This window comes from Pempheris klunzingeri, chromosome 1 (genome assembly GCF_042242105.1).
Source record: "Pempheris klunzingeri isolate RE-2024b chromosome 1, fPemKlu1.hap1, whole genome shotgun sequence".
Taxonomy (NCBI): domain Eukaryota; kingdom Metazoa; phylum Chordata; class Actinopteri; order Acropomatiformes; family Pempheridae; genus Pempheris; species Pempheris klunzingeri.
In genome coordinates this window covers 2,104,743-2,124,295 of record NC_092012.1, presented here as the reverse complement: position 1 = coordinate 2,124,295, position 19,553 = coordinate 2,104,743, and the positions used below count along the sequence as shown (strand labels likewise).

General features: G+C 39.0%; 1 protein-coding gene across 1 annotated transcript; it reads right to left on the bottom strand.

The window, feature by feature from the left end:
- Nucleotides 1-932: 932 nt before the first annotated feature.
- On the bottom strand, nucleotides 933-19,512 carry cars1 (cysteinyl-tRNA synthetase 1). The gene is made up of 22 exons (XM_070831164.1): nucleotides 19,455-19,512; nucleotides 14,122-14,213; nucleotides 13,194-13,282; nucleotides 12,993-13,089; nucleotides 11,657-11,755; nucleotides 11,392-11,541; nucleotides 10,120-10,260; nucleotides 9,857-9,945; nucleotides 9,638-9,759; nucleotides 9,210-9,322; nucleotides 8,295-8,423; nucleotides 7,763-7,892; nucleotides 6,799-6,902; nucleotides 6,598-6,695; nucleotides 5,908-6,097; nucleotides 5,636-5,704; nucleotides 4,798-4,879; nucleotides 4,436-4,516; nucleotides 4,172-4,239; nucleotides 3,564-3,623; nucleotides 3,386-3,469; nucleotides 933-2,549 (listed from the first exon to the last, which is right to left on the bottom strand). Exons 1-22 carry the CDS (start codon nucleotides 19,474-19,476, stop codon nucleotides 2,424-2,426), a joined length of 2,235 nt encoding a protein of 744 aa, XP_070687265.1. The 5' UTR covers nucleotides 19,477-19,512; the 3' UTR covers nucleotides 933-2,423.
- Between the last annotated feature and the right edge of the window lie 41 nt (nucleotides 19,513-19,553).

Sequence of the window (19,553 nt, the reverse complement as noted above, 5' to 3'; positions counted from 1 at the left end):
TCTGATTGGCTGCAGCTTTGATAGGACGCTCCTGATTGGCTGCGTCTTGGTGTTCTTCTTCTCCGTTCGATTTAACGGCAGCAAGCAAGTTTCCCTGCTGCCACCTTCTGGAAGTAACGAGTTACTACTGACTGACTAACTAACTAACTAACTAACTGACTGACTAAATATCAGTTTTCATTGATTCACGTATTGATCCCCATGTTCTTCTTCCATGTATAACATGTAATAACTGTTCTCTATAAAAATTGCAATTTCTTGTTTATGCTAAATTGCCATTAAAATAATTTAAAAAATAGAATAAAAAATATACATACATATACATATATATGTGTGTGTGTATATATATATATATATATGCTCACTCTTGGTTTTAATTTAGATAAACAAGTACGATGTCTTTTAAATGTACTTATTTATTTTATTGTGAATTGTGTTAATAATCCTGCTTTTTAATTCCTATGTAATCAGTTTATTGGGTCCTTTTCTCTCATTAATTCCTTTCTTGTCTAATTAACAGAATGCTTTATATCCACCAGGGTGAGGGAACCCAGAGGGGGTTATTTAAGTGTGTTTATAACCACTAACTCCACTGAGGAAGATTATTTCTCTGCTTTGTGAGTCCGTCAGAAACACTGACTGTATTACCTTTCTTAGTTACACCTGGAAAACTCAGAGAAAGAAGAAAAGGCCGCTGGTGTCACAAATAAAAGTTGTAACGCTAAATTGGAGACTTAAATAAAGAAACCTAAAAGTTCCTGACACCTAAATAAACAGTATCTTTAATCCAGGATTTAGAATTAACAGCCCAAAATGCACTTTATTACGTCTTTCAGCAGAATAACAAACGTTTCATCTTTGAGTGAACGAGTGTTTAAACAGGCAGACGAAAGGCGAACACACGTGGTTGTACACAATAAGAGGAGGGACACTTCTACCTGTTGAAGCATTTATTGTGCAGCATGATCCTCAAACAGCTGTAACAGTACAAATCTATGCCTGACGTTTGCAAAACAGTTGTACAGAATTTCAAAATAAGAGCTTGCAACCAGATTTGAAGTCTTATTCTGTCTAAATGTTTTTAACGTGTGTGATAAACAGAATCCATCCATTTATCTTGGCTGTTGTTTCTTTTTAAGAGGAAAAACTCATTTCAGCTGCTCCGACGATGACTGAGGTCTCAAGAGTGGATGAGAATAAGCACTTTTAAAAAGGAAATCAGGGGCTGTTTGACTTATTTGGCTTATTCCTCTCAATTGTTTGAACACTAGAGCTCCATGCTTTCCTCCAGTTTGGTAAAAACTACAATGACCAGCAGGTTCAGCAAATTACTTTTGGTTTTTGTGAGAATTAAACTAAATATTTCGGAGCCGTTTTAAACTTTGAACGATGGGCGCTGTGGTGACATCTGCAGATGGAGGTGATTTTCTATTTGTTGATGAGATTTGATGACGACAACAACAGAAACATAGAATATCAGCAGCCTGATCCTTTAAGATGACAGAAGTCCAGTAAACTGACTAAGTAAAAAAGTACTGAATGACCTAAAACACTGCAGGTCCAGAGAGTCTTTCACACAGCAGCTGGTAAATATGAGTGGAATGAAACAGAAAATGTTGTGGCAGCTCTTCAACTATGTGCTGACTTATGCATGCTTCTTAAAAAATACAAAATAGAAAAAGGTAATGGTTTATAGAGAGCGAGATATTCCTAAAAAAGCTGCAACAATCGGCAAAAACAAAAGCAAACAACAAAATATCACCTGCTGCTATTTTGATAAACGGATCAATCAAACATTTTTTGGTTTCAGCTTCTCAGATGTGAGAATTTGAACCTTTTCTTCGTCCAACATGATCGTAAACTCAAAATCTGTTTCAGAATCAGCAGTTTGAATAGATTTTCTTAAATTTTATAGCCAAAATAAAACCTAGAGAAGAAGCGTCTGTTGCAGCCCTGATCTCTAACTGCACATCCAGACAGGTGACTAATTAAAGGAAAACCCTGAATGAGCCAGTGGAGACAAATGCAGATGCTTTTACTTTTGGGAGAGTTTGGACATCGAAGCACGAATGTTTTTCTTTCAATTTGTCACCCGTCTGAACACATGAAGCTCATTTTATAGCTCAAAGTTAAACCGTTAAGTTAAACAGTAGAAAATGTTCCTTTAACATCATTAATGTAGAAAACATCTGGACTCGTTAGCGCTCTGCTAACAGGACGAGGAGGAAGTCCTCTTCACTGGTTAAAACTCTGCTCATGATATTTAATCATTTTAACCGTCATTCTGAAAAAAAAAGCATGAAGCTGTTTTCTGAAGCGAAACAGACAAACAGGAGACAAACGATGACCCAGCATCTCTGGCCTGAACATTTATTCTGGGGCTGATCTGAGTGGGTGGCTTCGTGGATGGTCGCTAAACCCGATCAGTTGCCTTTCTGGCTCGTCTGATACTCGTTGTATAATTTCTCCTGGGTCTCGTACAGCTTGCGCAGCTTCTTGGTTTGCCCTTTGCTCAGCTCCTTTCCTTCAGCGTCGTGAGTGGGGAAACCCTGCGGACAGAAAAACAACTTCAGTTCATTCTCATTAGTCAGGTTTTCACCTCACTGTGGATTTAAACACAATTTTCAGAAAAATCAGCAAAAGAAAACTTGAATTAAAGGGTAACTTCAGTATTTTTAAACCTGGACCCTTATTTTACATGTTTTGGGTTCAAAATAGTCGGAAAAAAAGGTTTGGAATAGGTCCAGCAGATCAGCCGGCAGCTGAGGAGCTAGAAGGATGAAACATAATCCTTTGGGGCAACTGGAGCCGTTGACCTCCCTTCACTATCTGACAGGCTCAGAGTGTTATTCTAAGTGTGTGACAGCATTATGGAAAGGATCCCTACAGAGAGAGACCTGGAAGATCCTTTTGGTTTAACCACAAACAGCCGTTATATCGCTCTCTGCACACACACCAGACTCCATTGAAAAAAGACTAGATTTTACATCACAAAACACGTGAGCTGGTGGTCTACCACTGCCTCCATCTGTCAGTTTGTTTCTATTATTGTGTGACTGTGGTGTTTTAAAGGGTTAGTCCAGATCCAACACAATGCTTGAGTTACACATAACAACACAAAAAAAACTAAGTGATGGAGGCAGCAGCAGACCAGCAGCTCCTGTGTCCTGTGAGGTAAAATCCCTGTTTTAGTGAATGGAGTCTGGTGTGTGTGTGCAGAGAGCGATGTAACGGCTGTTTGTGGTTAAACCAAAAGGATCTTCCAGGTCTCTCTCTGTAGGGATCCTTTCCATGATGCTGTCACACACAACATGTAAAATTATGGCAAAGCTTTGAAGAGAATTCTTTTAAAACTCGGAGTGGAAAAATATTCGAGGGATTTTACCGTTTCATCAAATTTGGAATACTTGTCGGTTTCTGGACGAAACATTTCACTCGGAGGGATCTTCATCTTTTCCTGTTTAGCCATCTGAAAACGGTAAAAGAGACGAGTGGGTGAACGTGTCGGTCATCAGAGAGACAAAAGAAGAGGACGATGTCTCTTTAGGGAACGTCTGAGTGACCTCTTGGTCTTGTTTCTTCTTGGCAGCCTCCTCCTTCTTCTTTTTCTTCTCTTCTTCCACCTGTGAAAGAAAAACATTACCTTCATTGTATATTAGACATGTATGAGGACTCATGAGGACCATCAGTCTCAACACATTTCCTCTTTAATATATCCTATAACTATCCCAATATAACCTACAGCAGCTAATTTTTATTATAAATCCATTTTATTTTGGTCTTTTCTTTCCAAAGAAACTGTGTAAGTGTGTTTTTATAAATGTTAACACTCATTTTCTTCCTTCTTACCAGCTGAAATCTAATTAAATTCAATCTTTTACAGCGAAAATGAAGAGCTGGAGAAAAGCAAACCAGAGCTGCACCCATTTTTAGCCACTTGTTAAATTATTATTGTATTTTTTTAAATGTATTTTACATGAATCTTACGGTTTATTCTTCTTGTGTATGTGTGTGCATGAATTTGTATTTGTTTTCTATGCAGGAGAGGCGTCATTCATCTGAATGAGGCAGTAAACAAACAGGGATTATTATTTTTTGCTTCGTATGTTCCCTGTGTGTTCGTGTCATTAACGAGGGTACGAACACAGCAGGCGTTTCCCTCCTCGCTCACCATCTTCTTCTCCTCTCTCTCCTTCAGTAATGTCTCCTTGTCCACCAGCTTCACCACAGTAGGGAGGCCTGTAACACAGTCAGTCGACACATACAGCATTCATTTCCCTTATTCCAGTGTTCTCAGGGCCTTGACTTCTTTATAATCAGCATAAAAAAAGTTAGACTGTAGTTCAACAACCCACTCGTGCTTATTTCAGCTGCAGTAGCCTGATACGAAATGCTGACGAGATGTTTTCTCATAAAAATGGAGGAGCTCCGTTACCTTCGTGATCCTCCAGTCGGACGCCGAGCTCCACTAACGTGCCATCACGGATAACATCGCACAGCTGCAGCAGCGGCATCACTGCAAGATCCACAAGTCAAATTCAAGCACTTTTAAAGCATTTTCAAGGTTTTCCAGCCCCTTGATGGCTGGGCTAAATGAAATAAACTCAAATAAATCAGGTTCTCACAGACTCATTTGTCTAAAAAGTGAACTAATAGTGAGGTGGTGATTTATAATATTAATGCAATTAGAATTTCAAGCACTTTCAAGGATTTCCAGCACCCGCTTTAAGCAGAGGTAAAAGGAGAACAGTGCTATAAGCCTCTTTTGGACACTCAAACTAAAACATAGCCTCTTACCGTTCTGCTCTCGGGCGATTTTCCGGACGCTCTCTCTGAAGTCGGACAGGACCGAGAGGTACGGCATCACCGTGCTCTCCAGCTGGGGAACACAGCAGCCACAATAGTTTACGGTATGTTACTTTAATAGTGGCAGCATGAAATGATGCAAAACTGAGCCGTTAACTGCTTCACATATGTGAAATTCTCTGCTTGTTTACAGTCTCACTTTTTGGTTTAACCACAAACAGCTGTCCTGCCGCTCTCTGCAAACACACCAGACTCCATTGACAAAAACAGTAATTTAACCATGCAGAACACAGGAGTTGCTGGTCTAACGCTGTCTTAATTGGTTAGCTTGTTTGTGTTATTGTGTGACTTTCGGTTAGTTCAGATCCAACGCAATATTAGTGTAACACACAATAACGCAAACAAACTAACCGATCAAGGCAGCAGCAGACCAGCCACTCATGTGTCCTGTGAGGTAAAATCACTGTTTTAGTGAATGTAGTCTGGTGTGTGTGCTGTTTGTGGTTAAACCAAAAGGATCTTCCAGGTCTCTCTCTGTAGGGATCCTTTCCATGATGCTGTCACACACTTAGAATAACACTCTGAGCCTGTCAGTGGATCAAACAAGCTCTTTTAGTGGACCTACTGTGATCAGGTGCCTGTAACGATTACATTACAGCCTTGACAGCCTGCATCTTGGCTGCTGGCTGAGGAGAGGTTTAAAAATACTGGAGTTCTCCTTTAATAAGTAATTTCAGTAAATTTCTCATAATAATCAAATGTTAACAGACACATTTCCACCAATAACAACAACAACAACAACAACAAAGAAAAGTGTCTCTTTACTTACATCAATGTTCTGACTTTGTCCTCCCATTGGGAAGCCGATGGGCTCCGATCCTTCAATGGCGCCAAAAACCTAAACGATAACAATCAAATTTCAGTGTTTTTCTCAGTCAGGAAACATGATAAAATAAGTAATTAATTTAAGGCTACAGGGAAAATAAATTGGAGCTTTGTATCTTAATCTACAGCTGCACATATTTCATCCTCATTACAATCCAACTATTCATTATGTTACTGTGTGGATGATTAAAGCAGCGGCAGTGAAAACGTGCCCACCTTCAGCATGTTGGTGAGGTACATGGCGATACTCTCCATCAGCATGCGGTTGGACCTCAGCTTGGCGCTCTTCCTGGCAGCGATGTAGCTGTTGCTCTGGCCGACCAGGAGCCTCATCTCCTCCATGGCGGAGCGGGTGTCCATGTTGTCGCACAGAGCCTCATGGACAGCAAACTTCCTGTCGTAGAAACTGGAACGACACAAGTCACCCTTTTAGATGTGAACTTGCCACGAAGGGCTTTTCTGTATTAAAGGGTAACTTTTAAAAGTACTTTTAAACCTAGGCCATATTTTAGGTAAGCTCCTTATATCCCTCTCTTCAAAGTCACCAGACTCCATTCACAAAAACAGTAATTTTACCTAATAGAACACAGGAGTTGCAGGTCTACTGACGCCTCCATCGGTTAATTAATTTGTGTTATTGTGTGACTTTGGTGATTAAACGGTTAGTTGGGATCCATCAAAACATCTGTGTAACAAGCATTAACACTGATTAATGCAGAGGCTGACCAGCAACTTGCAAAGTGTTCTGTGAGGTAAAATTACTATTTTTGTCAATAGAGTCTGGTGTTTTTGAACAGAGTGAAAATGTGTAAAAATAAGGCTCGAAAGTTTACCTTTGAAGTTAATTACCTGTTTTCTGCCTCTAATGAATGTCTAATGCTGCACTTCCATCTCTTGCTCTCTTACCTGTTGTTAAGCTCCACCTCAGCTTCCTCCCATTTCTCAAAGCGACCGGTGATGTCAGTGGGAGCGCGCAGGATGTCTTTCACATTCAGGAAGAACTCCTGTTACATGAAAAAGGGCAGAAAACAGCAGATAAATAAGTAAACAAAAATACTACGACAAACCTCTAAACTAAAAAGGCCCATCGGTCATGTCGGCACCTACATTCAAGAACTTCTCATAGTGGACGGCCGACTCCATAGTGTTGGAAGAGTAGTCCAGGGTGTCTTTCCAGGAATGCATCAGAAAAGCCAGGCGGAGCTGGCGAGCTGCAGGACGACGAAAAGAGCAACGTTAAAACGTTTCTACTGCTTTCATTTATCTGTCGCAAGGATAATTATAAAAATAAAAACAGAGTTAGTTAGTTTAGTTTCTAAAAAAGGGCCCACACAAAAGAAAAGGATCAGTTTAAGATGTTATATTGCCACTGAACTGAAGCTGTTCTCTTTCTCTCTGCTTGCTCCAAAGCCACCAAACTCCATTGACAAAAACAGCAATTTTACCTCATTGAAAACATGGGAGTTGCTGATCTACTGCTGCCTCAATCGCTCAATTTGCTTGAATTATTATGTGATTTTGGTGTTTTAAATGGTTAGTTTGGATCCAAACTATCATGTTAGTTCATTGATCGAGGCAGCAGCAGCACAGCAAACTCCTGTTGTGGTGGGATAAAATTAGTGTTTTTGTCAATGGAGTCTGGTGGCTTTGAAAAGACCAAAGAAAAAGAGAGAACAGCTCCATTTCTCAGAAAAGTCTGGGGAAAGTTTGTCTGACGGCAACGTAAAGCAGTGAAAATATTCTAAATATAGCATCCACTTAAACTGATGTTGATATTTTTTAAGTGGGCAGTGCATTGCTTAGCATCTGTGCTGGGACTCCTGTCTGCTTCTCCAGAGGTGGGGTGTGCTGACTGCCATCTACTCTAGGTAACACACTGACTGTGGAAAAGTCCTTCATAAAACCTACTTGAAATAATCAGAACTATTCCTTTAATATCTTCTATTAAAGGCCCACAATACATCTTAAGAAAAGATCGACACAAAACATTTCAATAGTCCACAGCCGAGCATATATGTATGTTTGTGTGTGTTCAACATCAACACCTGCAGCAGGGCCAGGTGAGAGTTACCTGTGTTCTTCTCCAAGGCCTCCTTAATGGTGATGAAGTTCTTCAGGGATTTGGACATCTTGCAGCCTGCGATTGTCAGGTGGCCGGTGTGCAGGAAGTATCTGACCCAGTGATCATTCTCAAAGAAGGCCTGCGACGGGGACATAACCACGAGTTTGACTGGAGATGGCTTCAAATACATCACATTTTATCCTCTTTAACTACCACCGGCTGCTCAAGCTGCTTCTTTTGACGATTATATATAGTTGTACTTTTTCGGACATTACATTTTAATTGAAGTTAAGTGCTGGGTTTTTATATATTTTAAGATTTTATTTAAACATATCATGAAAGACGATGAGCAAATGTTCCTAGCTGGAAGAGTTCATTAAGTTATTTAAATAATACATGGAAAGCAAAGTTATATTAACCCCCCCCGATCTGAAAAATAGTCTAATCCATGAATCGTAAATCACGATATGATTTGAATCGTGACTTTACGATCTGTTGCACACCCTGTGGAAAGACAAAACACAAGTGTTTGCTTTGGTACCTCGGACTGAGCCAGCTCGTTGTCGTGGTGAGGGAATCTGAGGTCACAGCCCCCACCGTGGATGTCCATGGACTCCCCCAGGATGGAGCCGGCCATGGCCGAACATTCAATATGCCAGCCAGGTCTTCCCTGTTATCACATTGAAAACGATCACAAAACAATCAGTGATGCATCAATCACTCCAAAAGAATTACTTATTGAATAAATCTATTGTCCTGGTATGATATCAGTTTAAAGGATAACACCTGTGCCCTATTTTTTTTTTTTTTTACATATTTTGAGTTTGAAATGATAGATAGATACATCATTAGATCGCCTCAGTCAGCTAAACCGAGAACAGGTGGCAAATGGCCTGTAATTGCTGTAATGTTAATCCTACGGGGCTTTTGGTTTAACCACAAACAGCTGTTATATCGCTCTCTGCACACACACCAGACTACATTCACAAAAATAGTGATTTTACCTCACAGAACACAATGAGTGGCTGGTCTACCGCTGCCTCGATCTATTAGTTTGTCTGCGTTATTGGATGCTATGCAAACATTGTGTTGGATCCAAATTTACCATTTAAAAAGACCAAAGTCACACAATAACAGAAACAAACTAAATGACCAAGATGGAAGTAGATCAGCAAACACTGTGTAAAATCACTATTTTTGTGAATGGAGTCTGGTGTGTGTGCAGAGAGTGACATAACGGCTGTTTGTGGTTAAACCAAAAGGATCTTCCAGGTCTCTCTCTGTAGGGATCCTTTCCATAATGCTGTCACACATTTAGAATAACACTCTGAGCCTGTCAGTGGATCAAACAAGCTCTTTTAGTGGACCTACTGTGATCAGGGGCAGTTACAGTCCATTTACTGCCTTGACTGGACCAATTCTAAAATTCTAAAAACATTTAGGAACTAACGCTCACCTTTCCCCATGGAGAGTCCCATGAAGGCTCTCCAGGCTTGGAGGCTTTCCACAAGGCGAAGTCATTGGGGGACTTCTTCTCACTTAATCTCTCAGCAGAGACGCTCAGGTCCCCTGCAAGGCCACACGAGAGGCAGAATATGTTAAAAACAAAAGGTTATCTGGCCAACATGAACATAAAGCAGAAATTAAGTTGCAGAGAAATCCATTTCCAGTATTTAGCCCATACAGTATGTACAAGATTTAAACATTTCTACCAATTCCTAGTGGTGCTATCAAAGAAAACTGGCTAAAAGCAACACGCCAATATTCACCAGTAGTGTTTGATTTTCTTACAAACAAGAACTTAATCACATAAAGCTTCTCCACACAGGGATTATAAGTGAGTCAGTAAATCAGTTATGGTGGATGAAATGTGCAGAAGAGGACCTTCTCCCTCCTCTAAAGCCTTCTGATCTCCGACTGCCTCTGGCACCAGTTTGGCGTACGAGTGTTGAGGACTGGAGTCAAACTTTGCAGTGTCAAAGTACACAGAGCCGTTTGAGTCGTACCTGCAGAACATGAGAAAACAAAGTCATTAAATCTGTTATTGCTGTAACTGACAGCGCGGGTATGACGCGAACTGGAAGATGACGGTTTCTTCCTCACCCATAACCATTAGAGATAACCTTCTCCACAAACTCCACAATCTCAGGCACGTATTCACTGACTCGGGTCAGGACGTCTGGAGGAAGAACCTGAAGGACACAAAGAGCATTTATGCACAATAAAATTAATATAACAGCGTGTTGCATGGCTTAAAGTACCCATATGACAACAATATAACAATATACAGGCCGTTTCTCCTCGTCTTCTGGTGCTCTTTGTGCTATTTTTTTTGTCTGATCAGGACTTCCCTTCCCTCTACTTACGTTCAGGGCCTCCATGTCTTTATGGTACTCTCCCTCCCAGTATTTAGGCAGAATGGAGAAGATTGAATTCTCCGTGACCTGACTTCCAAACTGCCGGTCCAACCACTCGGACAGCACGTCCTTGGAGCTCTCCAACAGCGTCTGAAGAAGAGAGAGAAGGAACAAATTAAAGCCCCCAAAAAATCTGTGTTTTTTAAAAATAACTCATCTATAATCATCTATCAGTATCTATAGAGTGTGGTATTTATTTTTTCATTGCATGTTTAACAATTACTACTTAGCACTTAAGCCTTTTCTGTTGTTGTAAAGAGTATGAATCATTAAACACTCACTTGTTTGAATATCGTGTTAAATTATTAAGTTACTTAATACATTTACTATATACACTACTCACTAAAGTTAGGGATATTCGACTTTCAGGTGAAATATATGGAAAATGTAAAAAGTGAATGCTACAGTGATATTATATCATGAAAGTAGGACATTTAAGTAGAAGCATGCACTGGTGATTTCTTCATTTTAAACAGTTTACTGAAAGAAAATCTACCAACAGTGGTAGGTATACCACAACAAAACATTTTCAGTGTCTCAATAAATTGGGACGTGGCCAAAGGACGTCCACTCCTCTCCTTTCTGTGACTCTTCCAGTCTCTGTATCACTGTTCCAACCTCCTGATGACACTCTGTGACCCTCTAAGCTCAGTGAACACCTCCGTCTGAGGACTTCCTGTTTGAAGCCTCCAGTGTTGAGGTGCTGCTGATCAACTGTTAGGTGTCGTCTTGGTCTCATGATGTCAGAATGTGAACAGCAGGATGAGGAGGACTGTTTAAATACCAATTCTAACTGAAGCAGGAAATGTATTGGTGGATTCATGGATCAAACCTGTTGTGAATGTTGCTGTGAAGCTTCTTGTTAGAGAACAGCAGCTGGTGCAGAAAGTACTGAGACACTGAACAGTTGGACATGTGCATTCAAAGGTTTAGAGAAGGTCACATTAAGTTCACCTGGAAAGGTTAGAATGCATTTTAGGTTCATCCTGAAACTTCACCTGAAAGCTGAACATCCCTGACTTTTAGTGAGGAGTGTATGTAAATGTCTAGTAGGTCATTATTTTAGGGGATAACTCTGAATTGACCTATTTTGGTGTCTAAAAGACATGACAGCCTGTTCAGAGACTGTTGAACTATTCCTTTAATCTAAGTCTAAACGCTGGAAAGATGAGAATCACAAAGAGATCATTTGTATTATTATATTTGTATTATTTGTCGTACCTGGGCCAGAGGCTGTATGACCTCATCTGCCGCTTTGCGCTCCATCGCCGCCTCCAGCGGCTGCAGAGCCGCCGTGACGGCAGCGTCCATCCTCAGCAGCATCTGCTTCTTGTCCGGGTCCGACACCGAAACCAGGTAGGTCTTAAAAGGCTGGAAGCAACCAGACGAACACACACGTGAGGTTTTAAGTGATAAACGATAAACGACGGTGACCTGAGGAAGCTGCCGGTGTTGCATCCCGGGCCGACTGGGAGTCTGGTCTCACCTCTCTGGTGCTCAGGACGTCCTGCAGGATCTGAGCAGGCTGCGGCTTCTTCTCCTTGTACTGCTCCAGGAGGTAGTTGTGCCGAGCCCTTTTAATGATCTGAGCGAAACAAACAAACAAACAAACTCCAGCATGAGATCCAATATTCAAGACGTTCGTCACATTACACTCTCGTGATAGAGAAAAAATAACATATACAGTATACACACTGTCGCCCATGAAGTTGGAATCAAATGTTTTTCACCTCTTCTCATGAAATGATTGTGATCATGTGATTTATTCTTGATAAATAAAGTTTATATCTTCTCATCTTTATTGATCAAACTCTTCCAAACAGATCACCGTGAAACTTAAACCACCATGAACCTTTGCAGACTGTGGATTCAGGCTTTAACTAAATTGGAGGTATTGAACAATTATTCCAACTTCACGGTGTATTACGGTTTAACAGTGTATTATATGACAATAACAGGTGTGAATAAATGCTGCAAAGCAAGATTTCTTTTTTTTTTTATTGGCTTTCAAAATGCAAAGTGAGCGAACAGAAGAAAAATCTAAATAAAATCAATATGTAGTGCAACTTTTGCCTTTAAAAAAAAAAAACAGCATCAGTGTGTGTGTGTGTGTACAAAATAAAGGTAATTGTATTTACAGGAACATTTATTTATATATATATATATATATATATACACACACACACACATATATATACACACATATATATATATGTGTTGGCGTACACTGCATAACTGCAGCTAATGTAACCCCTGGTATTACACATAAAATATAATAATATAATAATATATAATATAATAATATATAATATAATATAATATAATATAATACAGCTCCTCACTCTGAGTGTACATGTTGTTATATATTATTATTAGTAGTAGTGGTTTTATTTGTATGATTACTTTATTCTTATTCTTATTCTTTTGGAGCTGTGTGTAACAAAAAGCAGTTTCCCCTTGGGGATTATTAAAGTAATTCTCATTCTGAAAAACTGACAGCAGTAATGCACAAAGGTGACACAGTATATTAGAATAAATTAGAATATATTATAATATATTATAATATTGCACACAAGTGACCAGAGGAACTGGAACATTCAACACATTTATGGTCTCTACCTTCCTCTGATGACCTGCTCTGAATGGAGTCAACTTTTTTTTTTTTTTTTTTTAATGTCACACAATCTACCCACACTTCCTCTGCGATCGACCGGTAGATCGTGATCGCCGTATTGGGCACCCCTGGTCTAGAAGATCTCAGTATTAACTGAGTATTAATTCTTTGTTGAAGCATAAACTGGTGAAGAATGAGCTTTTCCTACTTTGTCATCGATGTCTGTGATGTTCATGCAGTACAGGATGTCGTATTTGAAGTAGTCCCTCAGTATACGCCGCAGGATATCGAAGGAAATGTAGGATCTGTGCATAACACAACAAGCAAACAAAGTTATAGGAGTCACTTTGTACTTTTATGGATGAGATTCACTTTTTTTTATTTTTATTTTTTACTAAGAGGTGTTTACCTGGCGTGTCCCATGTGTGAGGCATCGTACACTGTGGGTCCACAGCAGTACCACGTCACCTTGTTCCCCTTCTGGGGAACAAACGGCTCCTGAAACACAAAGACGACGACGTCCGTCAGACAGTAATAATTCAGAGAGTCTCAGTTTTATCGGTGTTTAAACACTTTGAATGAGCCGGAGCTGATCTCTGCACGTTCAGCTGTGATGAACATGAAAAATATGCAGCAAACATCAGATTTACAGACTTTTTAAATATCAGGGGCGCCGCCAACGACCCTCCTGTGACAGTTAAGATGTAACAGCTGTGCTTTGGCTCACAGGAATAAAGAAAACTAATTTCATTTGAGTGCATTTTTTAATAATTTTCTTAAAATGTGCATTTACCTCATGAATTCCTTACTGTATGTTGAATAATCACTTATATTATATATATATATATTATTTTAATATCAAAATGTATACTTTTTAATCACTCATTTTATTATTTAGAATTTTTTTATAGCAGTTTATTCTTATTTATATGAATATTTTATATTATATTATATTTAATGTTTTATCTAATGCTTTTATTTAATTTTATTGGAACAAAAGCACTGATGAGGATCTGATATTTGCACACAAGAGAAAAGAAAAATACATGAATGAGCAAATAAATATATTATTATGTTTATTGTGATTCTATGAGCCTGCTGATTTTAAATGTAATTATATAATGAATGCATGGTTATTAAAATATTGTGATTTTAATATTATAATATAATATAATATAACATTAATTAATAATAGTATTATTGTATTGTTATTTGTAATGTTTCACTAAGTTCAGTTGGCAGAACAGGTGAAGCCACAGAGAACCAGTTGTGTGTTTTAGTATTTTAAATGTGTCTTTTCAGAATAAATCATTTCTAAATAACCTCTGGCCTACTACCTTCATTCTCGTCAGGCTGTTGTAGAGATGAAGTTTGGGAACATCTGTCCCTGCTGGTGGAGACCAAGGGGGCTGAACCCGCTTTCCTTTCACTGAAATTAAAAAAAGAGAGAAAGACAAAGACAGAAAAGAACAGGAATCATTAGAAAAGGCCAAAGGCAAAAGTGTAACGGGCAGTTTTTACATGTGAATTGTCAGTTTTCTGCCATCAGTCATGCTGCACACACGATTTAAAGCCACCACGTGTGAGATTTTAACTTCACTTCTGTTGTCTAATTTTCCTGTAGACAAAAACTTTTTCATTTTCATGTAAAACATCGTCACATATAGGGGCTTTAAAGTTAATACATGTAATATATATATATATACATTATTTTGCCTTGTGCAGGAACCACAGAACCACAAAGAACACAGAACGGAGAAAAACACTGGAAGGGATTTTTCCCTCTTGTATCGGTAACACACCACTTCTGCAATCTGTGGCTGCAGCTATTGATTATTTTCATCATTAATTAATCTTTTAAAGGCCTGTAAAGTATCAGAAAATAGTGATAAATGCCCACTGTCATTTCCCTGACGTGTTTCAAACTGTTCGTTTTGGCCGGCCAAAAGACCAAAACCCAAATATTTGCTGTTATTTGACACAAAGAACAGCTGCAAGTCTTCACATCTGAGAAGGTGGAAACCTTTTGTTTGGAAAATCAATAATATTAATGTTGCAGATACTTTTCTGCCATTTGACTATTTGTTTCAGTTCTACTGTGATCAAAAAGTATATTCACAACTTCAAAATATTCTGCTGCCTCCACTGTGCGACTTTGGTATTACTTTGGTCACCAGACTCCATTGACAAAAATGGTCATTTTACATGGGAGTCGTTGGTGTACCACTTCTTCGATCTGTTAGTTTGTTTGTGTTATTGTGGGAGTTTGGTGTTTTACAGGGTTAGTAAGGAGGCAACACAATATTTGTGCAACACAACATGACACAGGCAAACTGACCGATTGAGGCAGCAGTGGATCAGCATCTCCTGTGCTCTACACGGTAAAATTACTGTTTTTGTCAATGGAGTCTGGCATTGAGGAGAGAAAGCAGCTCCTGTGTCCTGTGAGCTAAAATCCCTGTTTTAGTGAATGTAGTCTGGTGTGTGTGCTGTTTGTGGTTAAACCAAAAGGATCTTCCAGGTCTCTCTCTGTAGGGATCCTTTCCATGATGCTGTCACACACTTAGAATAACACTCTAATCTATGAGGCTGATCTACTGGACCAAAAAAAAAAAAAAAAAAAGGTAATTAAAAATACCAGAATCCATTAGCAATGCACATTTTAAGCCCAAGAGACAAACACAGCATGCACAAACACCCAGCAGGGACCACACATAATATAATCCAATGTTTTTGAATGCCTGCAGTGCAACGTTGCCAAAAATGACATCCAATTTCTAATTTCGTGCACTTGGCACACTTCTCTGTGCCCTACGGTGTCTGCAAAGTCATTTCAGGTATTCTTTCGCTTCGTCTCTTTGAAGCAACATGCCTGCGGGGTAACACCAGCGGTGTTAGCTAAGAGTGTGGTTTGTCCCAGCTGCTGTCGTTCTGTTTGAACAGTGATAAAGCAGCTGTCGGCAGGCACCACCTACAGTTTGCCGCTTCAGGTCTTCAAACTGAATTAATTCAGAGAGTTCTGGGTTCATGCATGTGGGGTGTTTGCAGAGGGGCAGGTTAGAGGATTCGTCCTGCCTGTAGGGACCTCAGACAGCCTCCACATCCAGGCTGGTAAGTTAACGGGATCATGATCGCGTCTAGCCTGTTCATGCCTTCAACTGTCTACTCACTGCTGCGCTCAGGGTTGAGGTCCTGCTGCAGGGCTGCTATGTGTCTGTACCAGCGCAGAGCGTGGACATGTTGCGGGTCTGGGGGCCTGTGGAGGCGCTTAAAGGCTTTCTGGTCGGCCTGGGAGGGGCTGAACCCCGCCAGGTAGCTGCGTGGGGTTAGGTAGTCATTCAGGGCCACAGCCAGCGCAGCCTCCTCATTTATCTGCAGCAAGAAGCCATACTCAAAGGCTGCAGAAACAAGAGGGCAAATGTTCGCAAAGAATTACCGACTAGGCTGCAACAGCCTGAGAAAACACCAACAACAGCAGCACAAGTTCAGCCTGGACGGGGGGACGACTGCAGTTAGCACAAAAACTCAAAGTATGGAACAAAAATTAAATTGGAACTAAAATAAAATCCTACAGATTAGATGCTTGTGTCCCAAAAGAGCAGACACGACCATTTGATATGGTAGGAAACACAATATTACTGCAGAATGCTATTTTCTGCTCCAAGTATGATGTTCTACCTTTAGAGATGGAGCTGCAATGATTACTACCAGGTATTTAGATCATTGATTTGTTGGTCTAAGCTAGCTACTGATGCCAGCTACTCCTATGTGAATGTTTTCTGGTTCCTTCCCTCCTCTAACACAGTAAACTGGAGGTCATTGGGGACAAAATAAGACTTTTGGGGATGTTTTCACCACTTTCTGATATTTTATAGAGCAAACAGCTCTCAGCTCTCGGTCAGTGTGCAGAAGAACAATGTCTACAGAAAAAGAAACGCCCAATAACTAAGAGAGAAACCAAAAGTGATCGGATGAATTTTCCAACTGCGCTCAGAGTGAAACCCAAAGCACATCAAATGAAAACTTAGATGAAAAACAAAGATGTGTGAAAACAACAGAAACCAAAATGTGGTTTTGAGAGCTCCAAGTGACGGAGAAAAAAAGAAGCAACGTTATCTTGATGCTACAAAATAAGACTTTCGTTTTCACCAGTTTCTGATATTTTACAGACCAAACAACTCATCGATTAAACAAGAAAATAATCAACAGATTAATCAACAGTGAAAATGACTGTTATTTAGAGGAGAGTTCATTTTCAATGGATGTTTTGTATGGAAAGATGAAATTCTGCACTCTGTGGTGAGTAAAAGCAGAAGCAGACATATTGTTATGTTGTTACGATAAAGATAATCGTGATGTTTTAGACATGTGTGCAGCCTGACATTAACTTAGGCATGTTAATGGAGGCACAGTATTTGATTTAAAAAGTCAGCCTGCAGATGAAAATGACTCTTGAAGGACAAACATTTAAAAAAAAATGAAAATAACATGATGATAAATGATAAATGTTTATGTATAGATTTAAGTGCAATAATTTATCTGCAGGTGTAAATATAAGTGCAATATGTGTGCAGTGTTTTTATTTATATACTTTATATATTTATTTATATTATTTATCTATTTTTTTATTTTATTTATTTATCTGCTGGCATTTTACACCTTGCCCAGGGACAACAGCTGAAAAATAGCTTCCTTACGCTAATACTGGCACATTTACAGAAATGTTCATTAATGTGTACCGTCCCTGTTAAATAAATAAATAAATACATTTATTTTATTTATATATTTCTTATTTAAGGAAAATGCCGTTGGAGAACAGATGCAACAAAATCTCGTTCATACGTGCACTGTGTGTATGTAGTGAATGATAATAAAGTTTTTGAACTGAACTTGAACTGAACTGAACTAAATAAATCAGAAATAAAGTTCCAAAATTCAAATCAATCCCCTTAACTAAGAGAAACCAAAAGTGATTGGATGGATTTTTACTAAGAGTGAAACCCAAAACACGTCAAATGGAAACTCATCTCGGTTTCCTTCAACCGCAAACAATGAAAGGAAAAAAAACAACAACTAAGAATGAAAGTGAAAACTAAGAAAAGAAACGACTTTATCTTGATGCTCTCAAATGAAACAAACAGGCTCCACCGCAGCCTCACAGTCTACATGACCTCTGCTGTGAACAGTTTGGTTTTTTACGAACAAAAGAGACCATAAGCATTGTCTGAGTTATAGATGTATTCTGGGCTGTGGAGGCTTATTGATAAATTACCTATAAAACCTTCATTACAAAGTATTACAGGTGATCAGTATGCTGTACACAGTTGTGCTCATAAGTTTACATACCCTGGAGATTTTGGCCTGATAACATGCACAGAAGTTGACAGGTTTGATTGGATGGTATAACTGGGCGGCTCCTTCATACATACCAACATCACAGCACCCAGCAGCTCATCATAACCACCAATAGCTCACTTCTGTACATTTGCACTATATTTTATTTCTTTTTTTTTTTTTTTGTATTTTTTGTACATTTGCATTAAATTTTGTATATTTGTATTTATTTTATTTTTTAACTTCATTTTTTTTTTTTAATTTATTTAATTTATCTTTCACTGGAATTTTTTCTGTTGTGTATATGTGAATTTCCCCTTGGGGGATGAATAAAGGTGCATCTTAATGAGCTGCCTTACAACACTGCGACTACTCCTATTATTACTAATAACAACAACAACAATAATAGAAATAATAATAACAATAATGATAATAATAATAATTAATAATACAAGCAATTTCAGGGGGTCTCAGGATCTTTGGTACTGAACTTAATAAAATTAAACTAAATAAAATGTATGCGGAAATGCGGAAAGCAAAGGTGCATAATGATGCAATCAAACTAGAGGTTGCATCTGAGCAAAACTCACAGTAAAAACACACATAGTTAATATCAAACTTCAATAATTTCACAAAAACTAACATCCCATACACAAATTACAGCCTCAATTTACTTTTTTAGGTTTTTAATATCTGCAGTCAGTCAGCATGTAAAACAACATCTGCCCAGATGTGGAGATGTGGAGCAGTAATATAAAGAGATTTTATATATATATACACAATATATACATACAATACTGTCTTTATTTTAGGCTGCTATACATTACTGTTTTGTATTTCTATCAGCATGTTGTGCCCTGTTGCATTTCATTCAACGAGATCAGTATATTTTATATTACACGCCAAACCAAACTCCATTCAAAATTCTGCGCCAAATACAACACTTTATATCTTCATAAATCTTCATAAATATTGCTGTGTGGAAAACGAGTGCCGACTTGAAAAGAGTGTTTAAATTCAGAAAAAGCTGTTGGATCGTATTTGTTGACCTGCGCTCATCTGCCGAGAAATTTGGCTCAATTAACTGTGCGTTTAAATCCCCAGATTTTTAAAGGGGGTTCGGCTTGTCATCCACTGCCCGGTTACCTTTAGCTAAGCGGTCTCGCCTGCAGCCGTTGGAGCACCGCAGCTTTACACAGAGCTAACAGAGCTAATGTTAGCTAACTTACTGCCTGTGACAGTTCGTTAAAACACATTAAATCGTGCTGTCATGGCCTTTTCGCGGGTTTCCACGCAGCGGGTGTAAAAGGTGAAAAACAGGTTGAATTAACTGTACCTGGCTCTCCGGAGGACGACATGACTACAGCGGTGAATGGCTGGATGCTGATGCAACAATAACGTGTCCGGAAGGGGATACGGTTCCATAAATAAGCAT

Coding starts and splice junctions, on each gene's coding strand:
- cars1 (XM_070831164.1), bottom strand. CDS start 19,476: ATGTCGTCCTCCGGAGAGCCAG. Junction 9,323..9,637: donor GGCTTTAGAGGAGGGAGAAG/GTCCTCTTCTGC, acceptor GTGGCCTTGCAG/GGGACCTGAGCGTCTCTGCT. Junction 6,696..6,798: donor ACTATGAGAAGTTCTTGAAT/GTAGGTGCCGAC, acceptor TTCATGTAACAG/GAGTTCTTCCTGAATGTGAA.